The 18,887-nt window shown below is 50.7% G+C and overlaps 1 protein-coding gene across 2 annotated transcripts in view; it reads right to left on the reverse strand.

Annotated features, from left to right (window-relative positions):
• The window catches only part of LOC140420889 (interferon-inducible GTPase 5-like), a 54,814-nt gene that overhangs the window by 7,940 nt on the left and 27,987 nt on the right, over positions 1–18,887 (reverse strand). For both annotated transcript variants that reach the window (XM_072505007.1, XM_072505006.1), the window contains one exon: positions 16,152–16,314. In XM_072505007.1, the coding sequence (XP_072361108.1) occupies positions 16,152–16,171 (20 nt within the window). In that variant the 5' untranslated portion in view covers positions 16,172–16,314. The remainder of the gene's footprint in view (positions 1–16,151; positions 16,315–18,887) is intronic.

An 18,887-nucleotide genomic window follows, 5' to 3' on the forward strand; every position in this document is an offset into this window, starting at 1 on the left:
AAAATCGACGGAATTCAACTGGCACCAGTCGCATCAGCGGGAATGGGAGGAGCTCAAGCACAAACTGGTCACGGCACCAGTGCTGGCCTTCTTTGACACGACTCGCCCCACAAAGATCTCAACAGACGCCAGCCAATCTGGTATTGGAGCGGTACTCCTCCAAAAAGACAGCACGTCATCATGGGCCCCGGTTGCGTATGCCTCACGAGCCATGACCCCTACCGAACAGCGCTACGCGCAAATCGAAAAAGAATGCCTGGGCTTGTTAACTGGACTGGACAAGTTCCACGACTATGTGTATGGCCTGCCACGATTCACGGTCGAAACTGACCACCGCCCCCTGGTCAACATCATTAACAAAGACCTGAACGACATGACTCCTCGCCTCCAGCGCATCTTACTCAAACTCAGGAGGTACGATTTTGAACTGATCTACACTCCGGGGAAGGAACTCATCGTGGCGGACACTCTTTCCCGAGCAGTGAGCACACCACCAGATGCAGAGGGGTTCGTGCGTCAAATTGAGGCACACGTGACTCTGACAGCAGCAAATATGCCAGCTGATGATCCTAGTCTGGCCCACATACGCGCAGAGACGGCGACTGACCCTCTGCTGCAGCGAGTGATGCGCCACATGACGGAAGGGTGGCTAAAAGGGCAGTGCCCCCAGTTTTATAATGTGCGAGATGATCTCACCAATATAGACGGGGTCCTTATGAAATCGCATAGGATCGTCATTCCACACAGTGTGCGCCAGATGATTCTTCGTCAACTACACGAAGGCCACTTGGGCGTCGAAAAATGCAGACGAAGGGCCCGGGAGGCGGTATATTGGCCGGGTATTAATGAAGACATAGCCAACATGGTGCTCAACTGCACAACCTGTCAGAGGTTTCAGCCAGCGCAACCTCCGGAAACACTTCTACCACACGAGATGGTGACGTCCCCCTGGGCGAAGGTGGGTGTTGACCTATTTCACGCGCTCGGCAGAGATTACATTGTTATTATAGACTACTTCTCAAACTACCCGGAAGTCATGCCTCTCCATGATCTGACGTCGTCCGCAGTCATTGGGGCCTGCAAGGAAACGTTTGCTCGCCATGGCATTCCAAGGACTGTCATGTCAGACAATGGACCTTGTTTTGCCAGCCGTGAATGGTCGTCCTTTGCCGCAGCATATGGTTTCACTCATGTGACATCCAGCCCTCTGCATCCACAATCGAACGGGAAGGCTGAAAAGGGTGTCCACATCGCAAAGCGGCTCCTGTGCAAGGCGGCTGATGCCGGATCGGACTTTAACCTTGCCTTGCTGGCCTATCGATCGGCCCCGTTATCCACGGGCCTCTCGCCAGCGCAGCTACTAATGGGTCGCTCCCTCAGGACGACGGTACCTTCCGTCCTGGCACCGACAACAGACCATGAGGCGGTTCTTCGGAACATGCAACTGCAGCGTGATCGCCAGAAAGGTCGGTACGACACACGAGCGACGGACCTGCCCCCCCTGTCCTCCGGAGACAAAGTACGCGTCCATCAACCGTATGGTGGCTGGTCAGCACCGGCCGAAGTCCTCCGACAAGTGGCTCCCCGCTCGTTCCTGGTTCGCATGCCGGATGGTTCCGTGCGTCGCCGCAATCGGCGCGCCCTTCGCCGACTTCCACGCTCACAGCCACACAACACGCCAGATCCTCAACAGGCTTCCGAGGATGACTTTGTGGAGCTGCCGCACATCACGCCCTTTCCATCGCCACCCATGGCCATGCCTGCACAGCAGCCGGTGGTTCTTGATCCACCCTTAAGGCGGTCAACCCGAATTCGTCGCAAACCCATTAGAATGGACTTATAATACAGTTCATATGTTTAATAAGTTGGACAATTTTACATGATAACCTGTTGTTGTTTATCGTTCCAGATGTCGTCTGACTGGACAACTGATCAAATTTTTTTTCTTCTTCTCTCGTTCGCATTTCTGTTATGTTATGGTACAACTGGATTCATGTGACGCACTCGACATCGCCCCATGTACATAGTTCCGTCATAGACACATGCTGCACACGACACACACACACTCTTAGATGCACTCACGTCACGATCATATTTATTACCACGTAGGCACATATCTTTGTAAAAAGGGGGGATGTCATGATATTCAAACACACACATCATGATGGACACACTAACAGGCAAATCAGAGTACACAACACCACAACCAATCACAGACAAGAACACCAACCACATAAAAAGCACGAGCACGACACCTGGAGGTCAGTAGGTCTGGGGAGAAGGGAACAGAAAGAGCTGATGAAACACCACAAGCAGGGAGCCCCCCACGTGCAGAGTGCAAAGACCAAGTTGTAAATAGTGAGTTTAAATAAAGAAGTGTTGTACCATATGCAACTGTGTTGGCTCTTCTGTGTGTCAGAACACCCAACACCACAGGGGGTGCAAGGCACAGTTTAGATTTAGAGGGTGGGGCACAGGCTGTTGATACCTCTGCACATCAAACACATGTTATCACCGATGAAACCTGCCTCTGTGCTCTGTCCGGTGGGTGTGGGGGTGGGGCGTCTGGTAAACCACTGAACATACATTACATATATTATGGTACACTGCCATTGTACTCCAGTTATTACAGTAAATCCCGGCCTGCTGGCTCCACCCAGCAGGCTCTGTATAAAAGTGTACGCTCTCCTGCACTGCCCCCATTCTTGGGTCCAGCTGCAGGAGGCTTTACATCTAGCACAATAAAGCCACAATAGTTCACCATTCGTTGTGTGTTCATTGATTGTAAGTGAGGGGTGGTGGGAGAATGAGGCCCGTGGGGCGCCATGCAGCCCCCCACCCCCCATCCCCAACCCATCCCAGACGTCCCCATCACGCCGTCCCAGCGTTTCAACGGGACTGTGTGATGGACTGGCCAGCGTGTATGCAGGGATCGCCCAGGTGGAAGGTGCTACTGTGGGCTTGAGTCAGACATTGTCTAACGATGTGGAGTTTGGAGCTCATTGCAGAGCGGTCTGTCATCATCCCCCATCCCATGGACCAAGGTTGGTGGAGGGGGAGGTGAGATTGTTCGGTGGTGGGGAGGTGAGGGTGGTCGGAGGTGAGGGGGTGCGGTAATGTGATGTCCGTGCCCCTGCCCAGCAACTCCTCCCCAAGTTGGTGAAACGTGCATCGATCAAAGCATCCCGTGCTCTCTGCCCCTGCAGGTGGCGTAGCGCAGCCTCCCGTGCATGCCCAACCCCACGTTGCACACATTGTCCCTCTCCCCCCCCCCTCCCCCTCGCCTGACAAGGCCTGCCCTTGGCCCTCGTCCTCCTCCAGCACATCGCTGGAGCGATGTTGTGGAGGACGCAGCAGACCACAACGATGTGGCCGACCCTCCTGGCCTTGTACTGGAGGGCCCCTCCAGAGCAGACCAGGCACCTGAAGTGCATCTTCAGGACTCTGAAGCACCTCCCCACCACACTCCTGGTCGCACAGTGGGCCTCATTGTAGCGGTTCTCTATATCGGTCTGTGGCCTCCGTATAAACGTCATCAGCCACAACCGCAACGGGTAAAACCTGTCGTCCAGCAACCAGCCCCGCAGCCGGAGGGGGGTGTCCCTCGAACAGGCCAGGGATCAATGATTACGCCAAGATAAATGAGTCTTGCACACTACCCGGGTACCGGGCGCAGACATACAGGATCTTCACCTGGACCAGGTGGTGGTGCCAAGTAGGTGGTGGTGTTGAAGCCCCGCATGTACCGGCGCCGCATGTCCTTTCAGGAACTCCCGGACCGGGAGTCCACCTGGACGTTCATGGAATGGTAGCCCTTCCTGCTCGTGAACATCGGCCTCTCATCCGCCATGCCTGTAGGGCGACATCCACCCCATCAATTACCCCCTGGTCCTGGGGCATCCTGGCGATGGTAGCAAACCACGCTGCCCGGGCATCCTGGTGGACGCTGTCCACGGGGAACTGAATGTACCGATCCACCAGGGCATACAGGGTGTGCATCACGGCATGGATGCCCCTGTGTACCGATGTCTGGGAGATGCAGGACAGGTCCCCACTCGGCGACTGGAACGACCCCATGGCATAGAAGTTGAGAGCGACCATCACCTTGATGGCCACTGGTAGTGGGTGTCCTCCCCCACTCCCGCGCAGTGCCAGGTGTGCCATCATGTGGCAGATGAGTCGGACAGTCTCTCGGCTCATCTGCAGTCTCCTCCTGCATGCCCGGTCCGGGAGTTCCTGAAAGGACATGCGGCGCCGGTACATGCAGGGCTTCAACACCACCACCTACTTGGCACCACCACCACCTCCTCCTCCTCCTCGTCACCTTGTTCCTCCTCCTCCTCCCCCTCATCCCATTCCTCCTCGGCCTGTCGGGCAGGCGGCCCTCCAGCCTGAGCGGCTGGCACCTGCCTCTCTGCAGCCCGCTCTTCTGCTGCGGCCTCCGCCGCCTCTCTGAGCTGCATGCGGTCACACTGCCACTGAGCTGCATGCAGGGCAGCGGCCCCCGCCACGGCAGCCAGCATCGCTGGGTGGTGCCCAAACATTATGATCTGCAGGGGGTGATGTTACCATGATGCATACACCCATGCACAGCCAAGTGCTATGGGCTATATGGTGGCCCCGATTGGCACCACGCGCCCTGGCCACGCATGTCCCCCACCCATTCCCCGTCGGTGCCTCCCGTCCCCACTGCCAGATTTCACTGCCCGCACTGGGGGCTACAGTTGGTGAGGCCCTGGGTGGTCCCCCGGTGGGAGTCGCCGGTTGAATGAGGTGGCCAGGGAGGGGGATGGCACCCACCCGTTAGCCCTGCATTCACCCAGGGGCCGGGCGGGTGGCCAACAAGATGGCCGCCGTAATGGTGCTCGGGGCATGGGCACCGCATGTCCTGTTGGGGGCTCCCCGACTGCTCGGCCTGTTACCCCCCCATTCCCTTCCCTCCTCCACCCTGGCAGGGCCTTCCCCCCTCCCGCAGAATGCAAGGCCGGTGTCCGTTCTGGAGCCCACAGTTCTCCCACGCCAACTCTTACCTCCTCCCGCCGTCGAATCAGCAAGCACGTCAGCTTCACAATTTTTTATCGGTGCTTAAAACCACGCCGTCAGGACTTCGGCCCCTCCGGGCTGCAGAATCGCTCAGGCCCGGGAAAACGGTCGTCGGGGCACCCAATGCGATTCTCTGGCCGCACGGCGCGTGCCGCGATTACGTTGTGTTGGGGGGTCCGGAGAATCAGTAATCGCCGCCAAACCAGCGTCAGGCCCGATTTCGGCATCAGAGCCTCATATCCGGCTGATCGCATTTCACGATTTCGGCACGGAGCTGTGGAGAATCCAACCCTTATTTCCTCATGCCTTTTGGATTTCGGCGGCAGCGGTGCGCAGGGGCCTTCTGGGAGGTGAGTAGTGAGTTTAAAAGCTCTTACCTTTACAGGAGCAGCCTTTTGGATTTCGGCGGCAGCGGTGCGCAGGGGCCTTCTGGGAGGTGAGTAGTGAGTTTAAAAGCTCTTACCTTTACAGGAGCAGCCCTTTGGATTTCGGCGGCAGCGGTGCGCAGGGGCCTTCTTGGAGGTGAGTAGTGAATTTAAAAACCTTACCTTTACAGGAGCAGCCCTTTGGATTTTGGCGGCAGCGGTGCGCAGGGGCCTTCTGGGAGGTGAGTAGTGAATTTAAAAACCTTATCTTTACAGGAGCAGCCCTTTGGATTTCGGCGGCAGCGGTGCGCAGGGGCCTTCTGGGAGGTGAGTAGTGAGTTTAAAAACCTTACCTTTACAGGAGCAGCCCTTTGGATTTCGGCGGCAGCGGTGCGCAGGGGCCTTCTGGGAGGTGAGTAGTGAGTTTAAAAGCTCTTACCTTTACAGGAGCAGCCCTTTGGATGTCGGCGGCAGCGGTGCGCAGGGGCCTTCTTGGAGGTGAGTAGTGAATTTAAAAAGCCTTGCCTGGTCCCGTGTCTGTTCTTCTTTTCTGTTTTATTTGTTTTTATATAAGGCGGGAACCGGAAGTTCGACCTCTGGCAAGTGCCCCCCCCCCAACCAATAAATTCTGGTGGAGAGGAAACCCGAGACACTACATGTGTAGTGTCTCCCACCCGCCCTCCTCCTCTAACCTAATAATAAGACCCATTGGTGTAAGGTAAGTGCCATATTATATTATTATATTATTAGCATTGTGCAGGTCAAGGATCGGAGGTGGAGGAGCAGTCTCTGTCAGCGAGAGAACCTGAGAACATCTCAGACACTCAGAAGGTAAGAAGGTAAGTAAGTGATTTTTACTTTTATACCTTTTTTCAAATTGTGTGTGTCGGGGGGAAACTGAAGTGACATCACAGAAAAGCTGTGACCTGAGTGGCTGGTTGGGATTCTAACCTAAATTTTAAAAAAAAATTTGAGTATTTGGGAACTAATTAAACATAATAACTTAATTATAATTTAGAGGATATCTAAGCCAGAGATCGGAGAGTATTATAGTTAGCTATCGCATTTCTATTAGAAATCTAGTGCGAGGAAACAGATAGTTGACAGTAACTTTGCAATTTTAAAAAAAGTATTTAAAAAAAAGACACATTTTAATTTTAATTAATTGACGCAATGTCAGTTAGAGGGGTGCTGTGCTCTGACTGTGAGATGTGGCAGGTCCGGGAGGCTTCCAGCGTCCCGGATGGCTTCATCTGCAGAAAGTGCACCCAACTGCAGCTCCTCACAGACCGCATGGTTCGGTTGGAGCAGCAATTGGATGCACTTAGGAGCATGCAGGTGGCGGAAAGCGTCATAGATCGCAGTTATGTAAATGTGGTCACACCCAAGGTGCAGGCAGAGAAATGGGTGACCACCAGAAAGGGCAGGCAGTCAGTGCAGGAATCCCCTGTGGTTGTCCCCCTCTCGAACAGATATACCCCTTTGGATACTGTCGGGGGGGATAGCCTATCAGGGGAAAACAGCAGCAGCCAGAGCAGTGGCACCACGGCTGGCTCTGATGTTCAGAAGGGAGGGTCAAAGCGCAGAAGAGTAATAGTAATAGGGGACTCTATAGTCAGGGGCACAGATAGGCGCTTCTGTGGACGTGAAAGAGACTCCAGGATGGTATGTTGCTCCCTGGTGCCAGGGTCCAGGATGTCTCCGAACGGGTAGAGGGAATCCTGAAGGGGGAGGGCAAACAGGCAGAGGTCGTTGGACATATTGGTACTAACGACATAGGCAGGAAGGGGCATGAGGTCCTGCAGCAGGAGTTCAGGGAGCTAGGCAGAAAGTTAAAAGACAGGACCTCGAGGGTTGTAATCTCGGGATTACTCCCTGTGCCACGTGCCAGTGAGGCTAGAAATAGGAAGATAGAGCAGACAAACACGTGGCTAAACAGCTGGTGTAGGAGGGAGGGTTTCTGTTATCTGGACCACTGGGAGCTCTTCCGGGGCAGGTGTGACCTGTATAAGATGGACGGGTTGCATCTAAACCGGAGAGGCATAAATATCCTGGCCGCGAGGTTTGCTAGTGTCACACGGGAGGGTTTAAACTAGTATGGCAGGGGGGTGGGCACGGGAGCAATAGGTCAGAAGGTGAGAGCATTGAGGGAGAACTAGGGAATAGGGACAGGGTGGCTCTGAGGCAGAGCAGACGGGGAGAAGTTGCTGAACACAGCGGGTCTGGTGGCCTGAAGTGCATATGTTTTAATGCAAGGAGCATTACGGGTAAGGCAGATGAACTTAGAGCTTGGATTACTACTTGGAACTATGTTGTTGTTGCCATTACAGAGACCTGGTTGAGGGAAGGGCAGGATTGGCAGCTAAACGTTCCAGGATTTAGATGTTTCAGGCGGGATAGAGGGGGATGTAAAAGGGGAGGCGGAGTTGCGTTACTTGTTCGGGAGAATATCACAGCTATACTGCGAGAGGACACCTCAGAGGGCAGTGAGGCTATATGGGTAGAGATCAGGAATAAGAAGGGTGCAGTCACAATGTTGGGGGTATACTACAGGCCTCCCAACAGCCAGCGGGAGATAGAGGAGCAGATAGGTAGACAGATTTAGGAAAAGAGTAAAAACAACAGGGTTGTGGTGATGGGAGACTTCAACTTCCCCAATATTGACTGGGACTCACTTAGTGCCAGGGGCATAGACGGGGCGGAGTTTGTAAGGAGCATCCAGGAGGGCTTCTTAAAACAATATGTAAACAGTCCAACTAGGGAAGGGGCGGTACTGGACCTGGTATTGGGGAATGAGCCCGGCCAGGTGGTAGATGTTTCAGTAGGGGAGCATTTCGGTAACAGTGACCACAATTCAGTAAGTTTTAAAGTACTGGTGGACAAGGATAAGAGTGGTCCGAGGATGAATGTGCTAAATTGGGGGAAGGCTAATTATAACAATATTACGCGGGAACTGAAGAACATAGATTGGGGGCGGATGTTTGAGGGCAAATCAACATCTGACATGCGGGAGGCTTTCAAGTGTCAGTTGAAAGGAATACAGGACAGGCATGTTCCTGTGAGGAAGAAAGATAAATACGGCAATTTTCGGGAACCTTGGATGACGAGTGATATTGTAGGCCTCGTCAAAAAGAAAAAGGAGGCATTTGTCAGGGCTAAAAGGCTGGGAACAGACGAAGCCTGTGTGGCATATAAGGAAAGTAGGAAGGAACTTAAGCAAGGAGTCAGGAGGGCTAGAAGGGGTCATGAAAAGTCATTGGCAAATAGGGTTAAGGAAAATCCCAAGGCTTTTTACACGTACATAAAAAGCAAGAGGGTAGCCAGGGAAAGGGTTGGCCCACTGAAGGATAGGCAAGGGAATCTATGTGTGGAGCCAGAGGAAATGGGCGAGGTACTAAATGAATACTTTGCATCAGTATTCACCAAAGAGAAGGAATTGGTAGATGTTGAGTCGAGAGAAGGGGGTGTAGATAGCCTGGGTCACATTGTGATCCAAAAAGACGAGGTGTTGGGTGTCTTAAAAAATATTAAGGTAGATAAGTCCCCAGGGCCTGATGGGATCTACCCCAGAATACTGAAGGAGGCTGGAGAGGAAATTGCTGAGGCCTTGACAGAAATCTTTGGATCCTCGCTGTCTTCAGGGGATGTCCCGGAGGACTGGAGAATAGCCAATGTTGTTCCTCTGTTTAAGAAGGGTAGCAAGGATAATCCCGGGAACTACAGGCCGGTGAGCCTTACTTCAGTGGTAGGGAAATTACTGCAGAGAATTCTTCGAGACAGGATCTACTCCCATTTGGAAGCAAATGGACGTATTAGTGAGAGGCAGCACAGTTTTGTGAAGGGGAGTTCGTGTCTCACTAACTTGATAGAGTTTTTCGAGGAGGTCACTAAGATGATTGATGCAGGTAGGGCAGTAGATGTTGTCTATATGGACTTCAGTAAGGCCTTTGACAAGGTCCCTCATGGTAGACTAGTACAAAAGGTGAAGTCACACGGGATCAGGGGTGAACTGGCAAGGTGGATACAGAACTGGCTAGGCCATAGAAGGCAGAGGGTAGCAATGGAGGGATGCTTTTCTAATTGGAGGGCTGTGACCAGTGGTGTTCCACAGGGATCAGTGCTGGGACCTTTGCTCTTTGTAGTATATATAAATGATTTGGAGGAAAATGTAACTGGTCTGATTAGTAAGTTTGCAGACGACACAAAGGTTGGTGGAATTGCGGATAGCGATGAGGACTGTCTGAGGATACAGCAGGATTTAGATTGTCTGGAGACTTGGGCGGAGAGATGGCAGATGGAGTTTAATCCGGACAAATGTGAGGTAATGCATTTTGGAAGGGCTAATGCAGGTAGGGAATATACAGTGAATGGTAGAACCCTCAAGAGTATTGAAAGTCAAAGAGATCTAGGAGTACAGGTCCACAGGTCATTGAAAGGGGCAACACAGGTGGAGAAGGTAGTCAAGAAGGCATACGGCATGCTTGCCTTCATTGGCCGGGGCATTGAGTATAAGAATTGGCAAGTCATGTTGCAGCTGTATAGAACCTTAGTTAGGCCACACTTGGAGTATAGTGTTCAATTCTGGTCGCCACACTACCAGAAGGATGTGGAGGCTTTAGAGAGGGTGCAGAAGAGATTTACCAGAATGTTGCCTGGTATGGAGGGCATAAGCTATGAGGAGCGATTGAATAAACTCGGTTTGTTCTCACTGGAACGAAGGAGGTTGAGGGGCGACCTGATAGAGGTATACAAAATTATGAGGGGCATAGACAGAGTGGATAGTCAGAGGCTTTTCCCCAGGGTAGAGGGGTCAATTACTAGGGGGCATAGGTTTAAGGTGAGAGGGGCAAAGTTTAGAGTAGATGTACGAGGCAAGTTTTTTACGCAGAGGGTAGTGGGTGCCTGGAACTCACTACCGGAGGAGGTAGTGGAAGCAGGGACGATAGGGACATTTAAGGGGCATCTTGACAAATATATGAATAGGATGGGAATAGAAGGATACGGACCCAGAAATTGTAGAAGATTGTAGTTTAGTCGGGCAGTATGGTCGGCACGGGCTTGGAGGGCCGAAGGGCCTGTTCCTGTGCTGTACATTTCTTTGTTCTTTGTTCTTTGTTCATTGCAAATTACTGTCCCACCTATTTTTGTGTCATCTGCGAATTTGGCTATTGAACCTTCTATCCCTGTATCCAAGTCGTTAATATAGGTTGTAAATAGCTGGAGCCCAAGGACTGAACCCTGTGGCACCCCACTAGTTACATCTTGCCATCCAGAAAAAGACCCATTTTCCCGACTCTCTGCCTCCTCTTCGTCAGCCAGTCTTCAATCCAAGCTAGTAAGTTTCCCTGAATCCCATGTGATCTCACCTTGCGGACTAACATTCTGTGCGGCAGAAACGCCTTCTGGAAGTCCAGTCCGGAGAGCAGCATCCACTTCCATCAGCTCCTTCTTTAATAACAAATTGGGTGAAAACTGGAATCTGAGATGCTGGGGAACTCCGGGGAGGCCAGGAAGGACGATCCACTTGACACCTCTGGCTGAAAATGGTTACAAATGCTTCAGCCTTGTGTTAGGCTTTGGGACCAAACCACAATTTGCTGGACAAGAGACCCGAACAATTTGCAATTTGTCAAAATGTGAGAAAATGTTACTTCACCTCAGAAGACTTTGACCAATAGGTATCTTTTATAGAATCATAGAATCCCTACAGTGCAGAAGGAGGCCATTCAGCCCATCGGGTCTTCACCGACACTCTGAAAGAGCACCCTACCTAGGCCCTATCCCCCACCCTATCCCCACCTCGGGGCAATTTAGCATAGCCAATCCACCTAACCAGTACATGTTTGGATTGTGAGAGGAAACCAGAGCATCTGAAGGAAACCCACACAAACATGGGAAGAATGTACAAACCCCACACAGTCAGCCAAGGTCGGAATCGAACCCGAGTCCCTTGCGCTGTGAGGCAGCAGTGCTAACCACTGTGCTATCGTGCCACTCCTCTGTTAAAACAAACTTTTATTTAAATACAGAATTTATCATATCGATATCAAATAAGTGGCTTTACAATTAACAGTTTGTGGTGAATGTATTATGCCAATAATCCACCATTGTAATTGTGTCTGTGCTGTTGCCCTTGTATTTGTATCTGTGCTATGCTGTTGCCCTTGTGGGCTCCTCCTATGGGCCATTGTATGGGGAACATGTTGGGGCCTGTATGGGCTCCGCCCATGGCTCCTCCCCTTGAAGGGAGGTATAAAAAGCAGTCGACCTGTAGGCGGTTCCCAGTATTGGAACAGTCACAGGCAGGCACTGTTCTAAGTTGATTAAAGCCACGGTTTACTTCTACTCCCGTCTCGATTGAATTGATGGTCGCATCACAGTTATACAGTCCTTAAATAAACTGCAAAATGTCAACTAAATTGGCGCGATCTAACGGCTGCGTTGCGCCAGGCACAGATCCATGTGAGGCTGGAATCGGGAACTGCATCGGGCACTGATCAGTGTCTGATCTAGCCAGCCCATTCCGATTGGCAGAATCTGTATCGTATCCGGAGCCCTATCCGTGGTAATCTGGTGGATCCCTGTAACAGCTGCACAGCTGAAGGTTATTGCCAATAGGAATTGCCATTGCTAGTTATATGAGCACTGCACAGCTCTCAAGTGGATTCCCATGCGTAGATGTGCCATGTCGCAGGCGAGTGTTACTGCCTGGCATTCCGATCAGACTGTGAGACCTGGACACTTTGCCTGAACACCGGAAGCGTCAATACCGCAGAGGCAGCAGCCAGCAATCAAACACCCAACAGCTGGGCCGCAGCACTGGTGATATCCCTGTGACCAGAGGGTGGGTGTGTGGATCGGGGAGGGAATCTGAGCCAGGTCCATGCGCTGTTCCTGGCAGGGGTCTGGGGTCTGGTGCCTGGGGCCGCTGCTGTGGTTTGATGTGTGAGTGCAGGGTGGGGTCCCCCAGCACAACCGACTCGTTAGATGACACTCTGAGAGATGGCAGATCCCAACCTACAGCCCACAAGTGCATGCATGAAGTCACAGATGCCCTGTTAGCCAGGGCAGCTGACTATATACACTTTGACCTGCACCTAGCCCATCAAGATGACGGGGCAGCAAAATTCTCCGCCATTGCCTGGATGCCCCAGGTCCAGGGGGTAATATATGGCACCTATGTCACCTTACGTGCATCGATCAGACCGAGTGCACCCTTCATCAACAGGAAGGAGTTCCACTCTCTGAATGTTCAACTTGTGTATAACCATCACCTCAAAATCATGCACGTGTGCACGCTTCCCAGGGAGTGTGCACGACAGCTACATACTGCGGCAGTCGGAGATCCCCGCATCTTCATGGAACACCCAGGATGACGTGTTGGCTCCTGTGCGATAAGGGGTACCAACTGAGGCCCTGGCTAATAACACCAGTACGAGTGTGGAGACCGATGCAGAGAACCGATATAACAAAGCCCATGTGGTCACGTGTGATGTCATTGAGCGGTGCATCAGACTGCTATGCCCCACCGAGGGTCTCTCGCTTTGTGTTGGTTTGCTGTGCCCTCCACAACCTGGCACAGCAGTGACGCAACGTGCTGGAGGTGGAGGAGGACAAACATGCGGCCTGGTCTGAGGAGGATGAGAAGGAGCTGGACCAGAAGGGCAGGGGGACGCGCCTGGGGAGGTCCTGCAGAAGCAACTGGAGGACATGCGGCGGCGAGAGCCTGGCATGCCTGGAGGACCAGGGAGGCCCTCATCCTCCCCTGCTCCTCATACAACAAGGTTTCACCCATCATCTCACATTGCTGTGTGGGTCTGGAGTTACATGTAGGCCATTGTTCTGTATCAATCTTACAAATTGTTCCACACCACCTCTTTCATAATCAGACTTCAGCTTTTTTCGCTCTTCCTCATTGAAGAGTGAAGATTTCAAAGACTGATCTCTGAAAGAAAACATTTTACATGGTGTTATTTTACTAAAATAACTTGTATTTGTGCAGCACATTGTCACATTCTCAGGACATCCCCACACACTTCACATCTAATAAAATACTGGTGAAGCATAATGACTGGTTTTGTAGCTGATTATGAAGATAATTTGTACACAGTAAGGTTCCTCAACAGCAATTAGATGAATGACCAGTTACCTAGTCTCTGATTGAAGATAACAGGCACTCCTTTAATTGATGGACAGCTTAGATCTGGGCACTGAGTTAACACAGCTCAGGAGGAACATTTCCTTTTCCTCAAGAGAATAGTGACTCCCTTATCCCCCGTCCAAGTTCTTCCTCCGGGTAAGTGTTCTCCAAGGCGGTCTTCAGGACGCGCGACAACGCAGAATCACCGAGCAGAAACTTATAGCCAAGTTCCGCACACATGAGTGCGGCCTCAACCGGGACCTGGGATTCATGTCGCATTACATTCATCCCCCACTATCTGGCCTGCAAAATCCTACCAACTGTCCAGGCTTGACACAATTCACACCTCTTTAACCTGGGGTTACCCCATCTCTGGATCTGTAAAGATTTAATCACCTGCTAATGCTCGCATTCCAAGCATTGTCTGGCATCTTTGAATTTGTCTATATATATGTCTCTGGAACATACCTCTTCATTCACCTGAGGAAGGAGCAGCGCTCCGAAAGCTAGTAATATCGAAACAAACCTGTTGGACTTTAACCTGGTGTTGTAAGACTTCTTACTGTGCTCACCTCAGTCCAACGCCAGCATCTCCACATCATTACAAGTGATGACATTGGATAATGAATAGAAGACTGACTAACCGACAGAAGGCAGAGAGTCGGTATAAATGAGTTTTTTTCTGGTTGGCAAGATGTAACTAGTGGAGTGCCGCAGGGTTTTGTCCGTGGACCTCACTATTTACAATATATATTAATGACTTGCATGTAGGTACTATCGCCACATTTGTACTAAAACAGGTGGGACGGTAAGTTGCAGTGACGAAATAAGAAATTTACAAATGGATATGGAGAGGGTAGTGTGCCAAAATTTGGCAGATAGAGTTTAATGTAGATAAGTGTGAGGTTATTCATTTTGGTCAGAAAAAAGGAAAGACAACTTATTATCTAAATGGAGAGAAAATTCAGAGTGCTTCAGTGTAGAGGGATCTGGGTGTCCTCGTGAATGAATTGCAGAAAACAGTATGTAGGTACAACAGGTAAAAAGGAAGGCAAATGGAATTTTGGCCTTTATATATAATGGGATAGAATATCAAAGTCGGGAAGTGTTGCTGCAGCTGTACAAGGCATTGGTAAGACTGCACTGTGGTGTTCTTTGTGTTGCTTACTTAGGATGTCTGATGTAGTGTTCCAGAAAGACCACAGAATTGCTTTTACTCAAACAAAGCCATGATTTTATTTACACTAGTAAACTGGGTTTCGACACTTAGTCCTTTTAGAATACAGAATTGATCAATAACACTCTAATGATCTAAATACACTCACCTACTGCTAATCTCACTCACTGGTAGAAACTCGAATCTAACCTTCTCACACTAACTGCTCTTATGACCTTCACTAGCTATCTCCTACATACACTCCTCCCCCAAGATCTAGCATCATTGCTTTATATAGTGATAACTGCAGCTCCCACTAGTGGCTATTAATGGTACTACATTAACCCTTGCAATGCTGACAATTATGATAATACCACATGCTCCTGGAGTAAGTTGCACAGGTTTGGTCCCCTTATTTCAGAAGGGTTATAGTAGCTGGTATAATCGCAATAGAGGTCCCGGGATCAGGACTATACAATTTCCTGTGACCTCCCCGGAATATGAACTTCCCCTTTAAGACAGGCAGTCCTTTAAGGGGCGGGGTTTCCCCTTTACAAGGACAACCCCAGTTGAATAAAAACCCCTGTCTAATGCAGGTTGGGGAAGGAGACGCTTAGAGGAGTATTGTAAATGTACTGAAATAAACCTTGTTCTGTACTTTCTACTTCCAGGTATGCGTTCTGCCCACCATGGATTCAACAGTAGCATTAGAGGCAGTTCAGAGGAGGTTCACTGGATTGATTCCAGAGATGAGGGGCTTGTCTTGTGAAGAGAGATTGAGCAGTTTAGGCCTACACTCTCTCAAGTTTGCAATAATGAGTGGAGGACTATTTGAGGTATACAAGATGATAAAGGGTATTGGCAAAGTTGATGTAGTGTAGATGCTACCTCTTGTGGGGCAATTTGGAATGTGAGGTCATAGTTTTAGGATAAATGGTAGCAGATTTAAAACAGAGATGAGGAGAAATTACTTCTCTCAAAGGGTCATGAACCTATGGAATTCACTACCACAGAGTGTGGTGTAGGCTGGGACAATGAGAACATTTAAGGAGGAGATAGACAGCTTTTTAGTTAGTAATGGGTTAAAGGGTTATATGGAGAACGGGCAGGAAAGTGGAGTTGCTACTGGGAGGAGATCAACATGATTGTATTGAAATGGCAGAATGGGCTTGAGGGACTGAATTGCCTCGTCCTGCTCCTAGCTCTTGGGTGGGATTCTCTGTCCCGCCAGCTGGCACAGCGCACCCCTGCGAGCAGCGGGATTGTCCGTTCCCATGGCCGGCAAATGGGATTTCTGATTGTGGGCCATCCCATGCTGTTGGGAAACATTCGGATGTGGGTGTGTTACTGGCGGAGAATCCCACAGTTTATTTTCTTGTGTATTGCAGTGTATTGTGCTGTAACAGAGGAACTGAAGAGACCCAATATGAGGCGTTTCTTGACCAACCTGGAGCTTGCTCCTCCCATCCTGCTTCTCTGTCTCTCGCTGCTTTCGTCGTGTGACTGCCCAGCAATTCCAGTGCTTCGTCCTCAGAAAGGGGGAGAGGGCAGAGGCTTGTGGCTCCTCCCCCGACGTCACTTCTTTGTCTTTGGTTGTGTTGGGTTTTCTCCTTTGAGAGGCAAGTAGAGAGAGTGTGAGTGGCAGCACTTTATTTACCATCAGATAAAGTACAAGACTGATGTGATGAACCATCCTTAATCAGGCTGTGAACAGGAGTAAGAAGCTAGAAAATCCCTAACGGAACTTTTTCCATCTTCACTAAGTCAGACTGTGAGGGAAGGAATGGGATGTGAAGATTCTTGTTTTTCTCCCTCAATATTTGTGGGAAGTAGCACCACATGTGGACAAGAGTGCAGGCTGAGTGGAAATGGAAAATGTGCTTTTACAATTAATCTGGTTTAAGTCGCAGTTCAACTATCACCACTGCAGGTGACTGTTGTGCTCTGTGGTGCTGCTGTTAACAAGGATACACACAGAACATATATGTGTTCAACTAACATGATGATTTATTGTCAAACACGTGGAAGGATAACTAACCAGAATTACATACAGACAAAGTTATTTGAATTCCTTAGGAGCTACTCCAGGAGTGACTGTCCTGTTGTAAGTCCTATCACCAACTTGCAAGTGTCCCGTGCCACGTGACCAAGGTCTGACACCACCAGCTGGATGGAGGTCGCTTTGCTACCTATGTACAATACTATTCACAGACATATCACCACAGTGACCAAGACTGTGGACTGAATATCTCAGGGTATTTATTATTTAGGAAGGATAGACAAAAGGGGAAAGGAAGTGAAGTGGTGTTAATTAAGGATAAAATCAGTACAATAGTGAGAGAGGATAGTGGCTCTGAAAATCTCAATGTAGAATCGGACTGGCTGAAGCTAAGAAGCAACAAGCGGCAGCAAACATGAGTGGGAATTGTCTACAGGCCTCAAAATAGTGGGAATGTAGGGGATGGCATTAAACAGGAAATTCAAAATGCATGTAACAAAGGTGCTACAATAATCATGGGTGACTGAGCAAAACCAAATATGCAACAATACTGTGGCAGACGTGTAAGAAATGATTTTTTTAGACCAGGAGGTTGAGGAACCAACTTGGGAACAGGCTATCCTAGATTTGTGATCATGCATTAAGAAGGGATTAATTAATAATTTTGTTGTGTTGCCTCTTTTAGGAAATAGTGACCATACCATGGAGAGAATTCTTCATTTGTCTGGGTAGCACCTTGGCACAGTGGTTAGCACTACTGCCTCCCAGTGCTAGGGACACAAGTTCAATTCTGGCCTTGGGTGACTGTCTATGTGAAGTTTGCACATTCACCCAATGTCTGTGTTGGTTTCCTCCAGGTGCTCCGGTTTCCTCCCACAGTGTGTAGGTGAGCTGGATTGACCATGTTAAAATTACCCCTTAGTGCCCAAACAGGTGCAGGTTAGGTGGGTTACGGGGATAGTATGTGGAAGTGGGTCTGACCGGGGTGCTCCCAGAGTCAGTGCAGACGTAATGGGCGAAATTACTTTCTGCACTGTGGGGATTCTATGGAAAGTGAAGAAGTCTGATCTGAAACTAGAATCCTAAATCTAAACAAAGTAAATTAAGAAGGTGGCCTAATTTGGTGGCCTACCAGAGCCTCAGCGCGTTCCTGGCAGACCCAGCGAACCCCTCATGGGCACCACAGACGCGGCCTTCACCAGACCCGACTACGTCCCAGGCCTGTGCCGCGCAGCTGCCCGTTCAGCCCGGGGGACCATCTTCCTGCTTCTGTGGTCAGGGCCAACATCCCGACCCAGCCCGCACCGCGACATGCAGCGACTGCGGCAAAAAGGGACATTTTGCCAGAGTCTGTCTGGCCTGATCCAAAGCCCCGAAGTCAAAATCTTACCAGTCCCGATCCACGGACTCACAGGCCTACAGACCCCGCAATGTGGCTGCGTGCCTGCCGGCACCGCCCCCTTCAGACGTGTCATCTGCCTCGTGCAGCTCATGGGGGACGCCATCTTTAACTCAGCCCGACACGTGCGACCCATGGGGCGGCCATATTGGCCGCCATCTTCAACACCAACCGATATGTGCGACCGATGGGGGCGGCAATCTTGGCCGCCATCTTCAACTCAGCCCGACACGTGCGACTCTTGGGGGCCACCATCTTGTGACACCGATACCTCACATATAACAAGGAGAAGTGCATTTTCCACACAACCCGACTAGCCATCCTCGGCTATTTCATGGAAAACGGGGTCCATGGGGCCCCCTCATGGAACTTCCCCTTCCCCTCAGCCTCAAGGCCCTCAACCGCTGCCTGGGGCTATTCTCCTATTACGCCCAGTGGGTCCACAACTATGCAGACAAAGCCCGCCCACTTATCAGAACCAGTATATTTCCCTGACGGCTGAGGCCCGCTCGGCCTTCAGCCGCATCAAGGCCGATATCACTAAGGCCGTGATGCACGCGGTGGACGAGTCCGTCCCCTTCCAAGTAGAGAGCGATGCGTCAGACGTCGCCCTGGCCGCCACCCTCAACCAGGCGGGCAGGCCACTAGCTTTCTTTTCTAGAACCCTCCACGCCTCCGAGATTTGACACTCTTCTGTCGAGAAGGAAGCGCAAGCCATTGTGTAAGCTGTGCAGCACTGGAGACACTACCTAGCCGGTAGGAGGTTCACCCTTATCACCGACCAA

This window comes from Scyliorhinus torazame, chromosome 5, assembly GCF_047496885.1.
Source record: "Scyliorhinus torazame isolate Kashiwa2021f chromosome 5, sScyTor2.1, whole genome shotgun sequence".
Taxonomy (NCBI): Eukaryota; Metazoa; Chordata; class Chondrichthyes; order Carcharhiniformes; family Scyliorhinidae; genus Scyliorhinus; species Scyliorhinus torazame.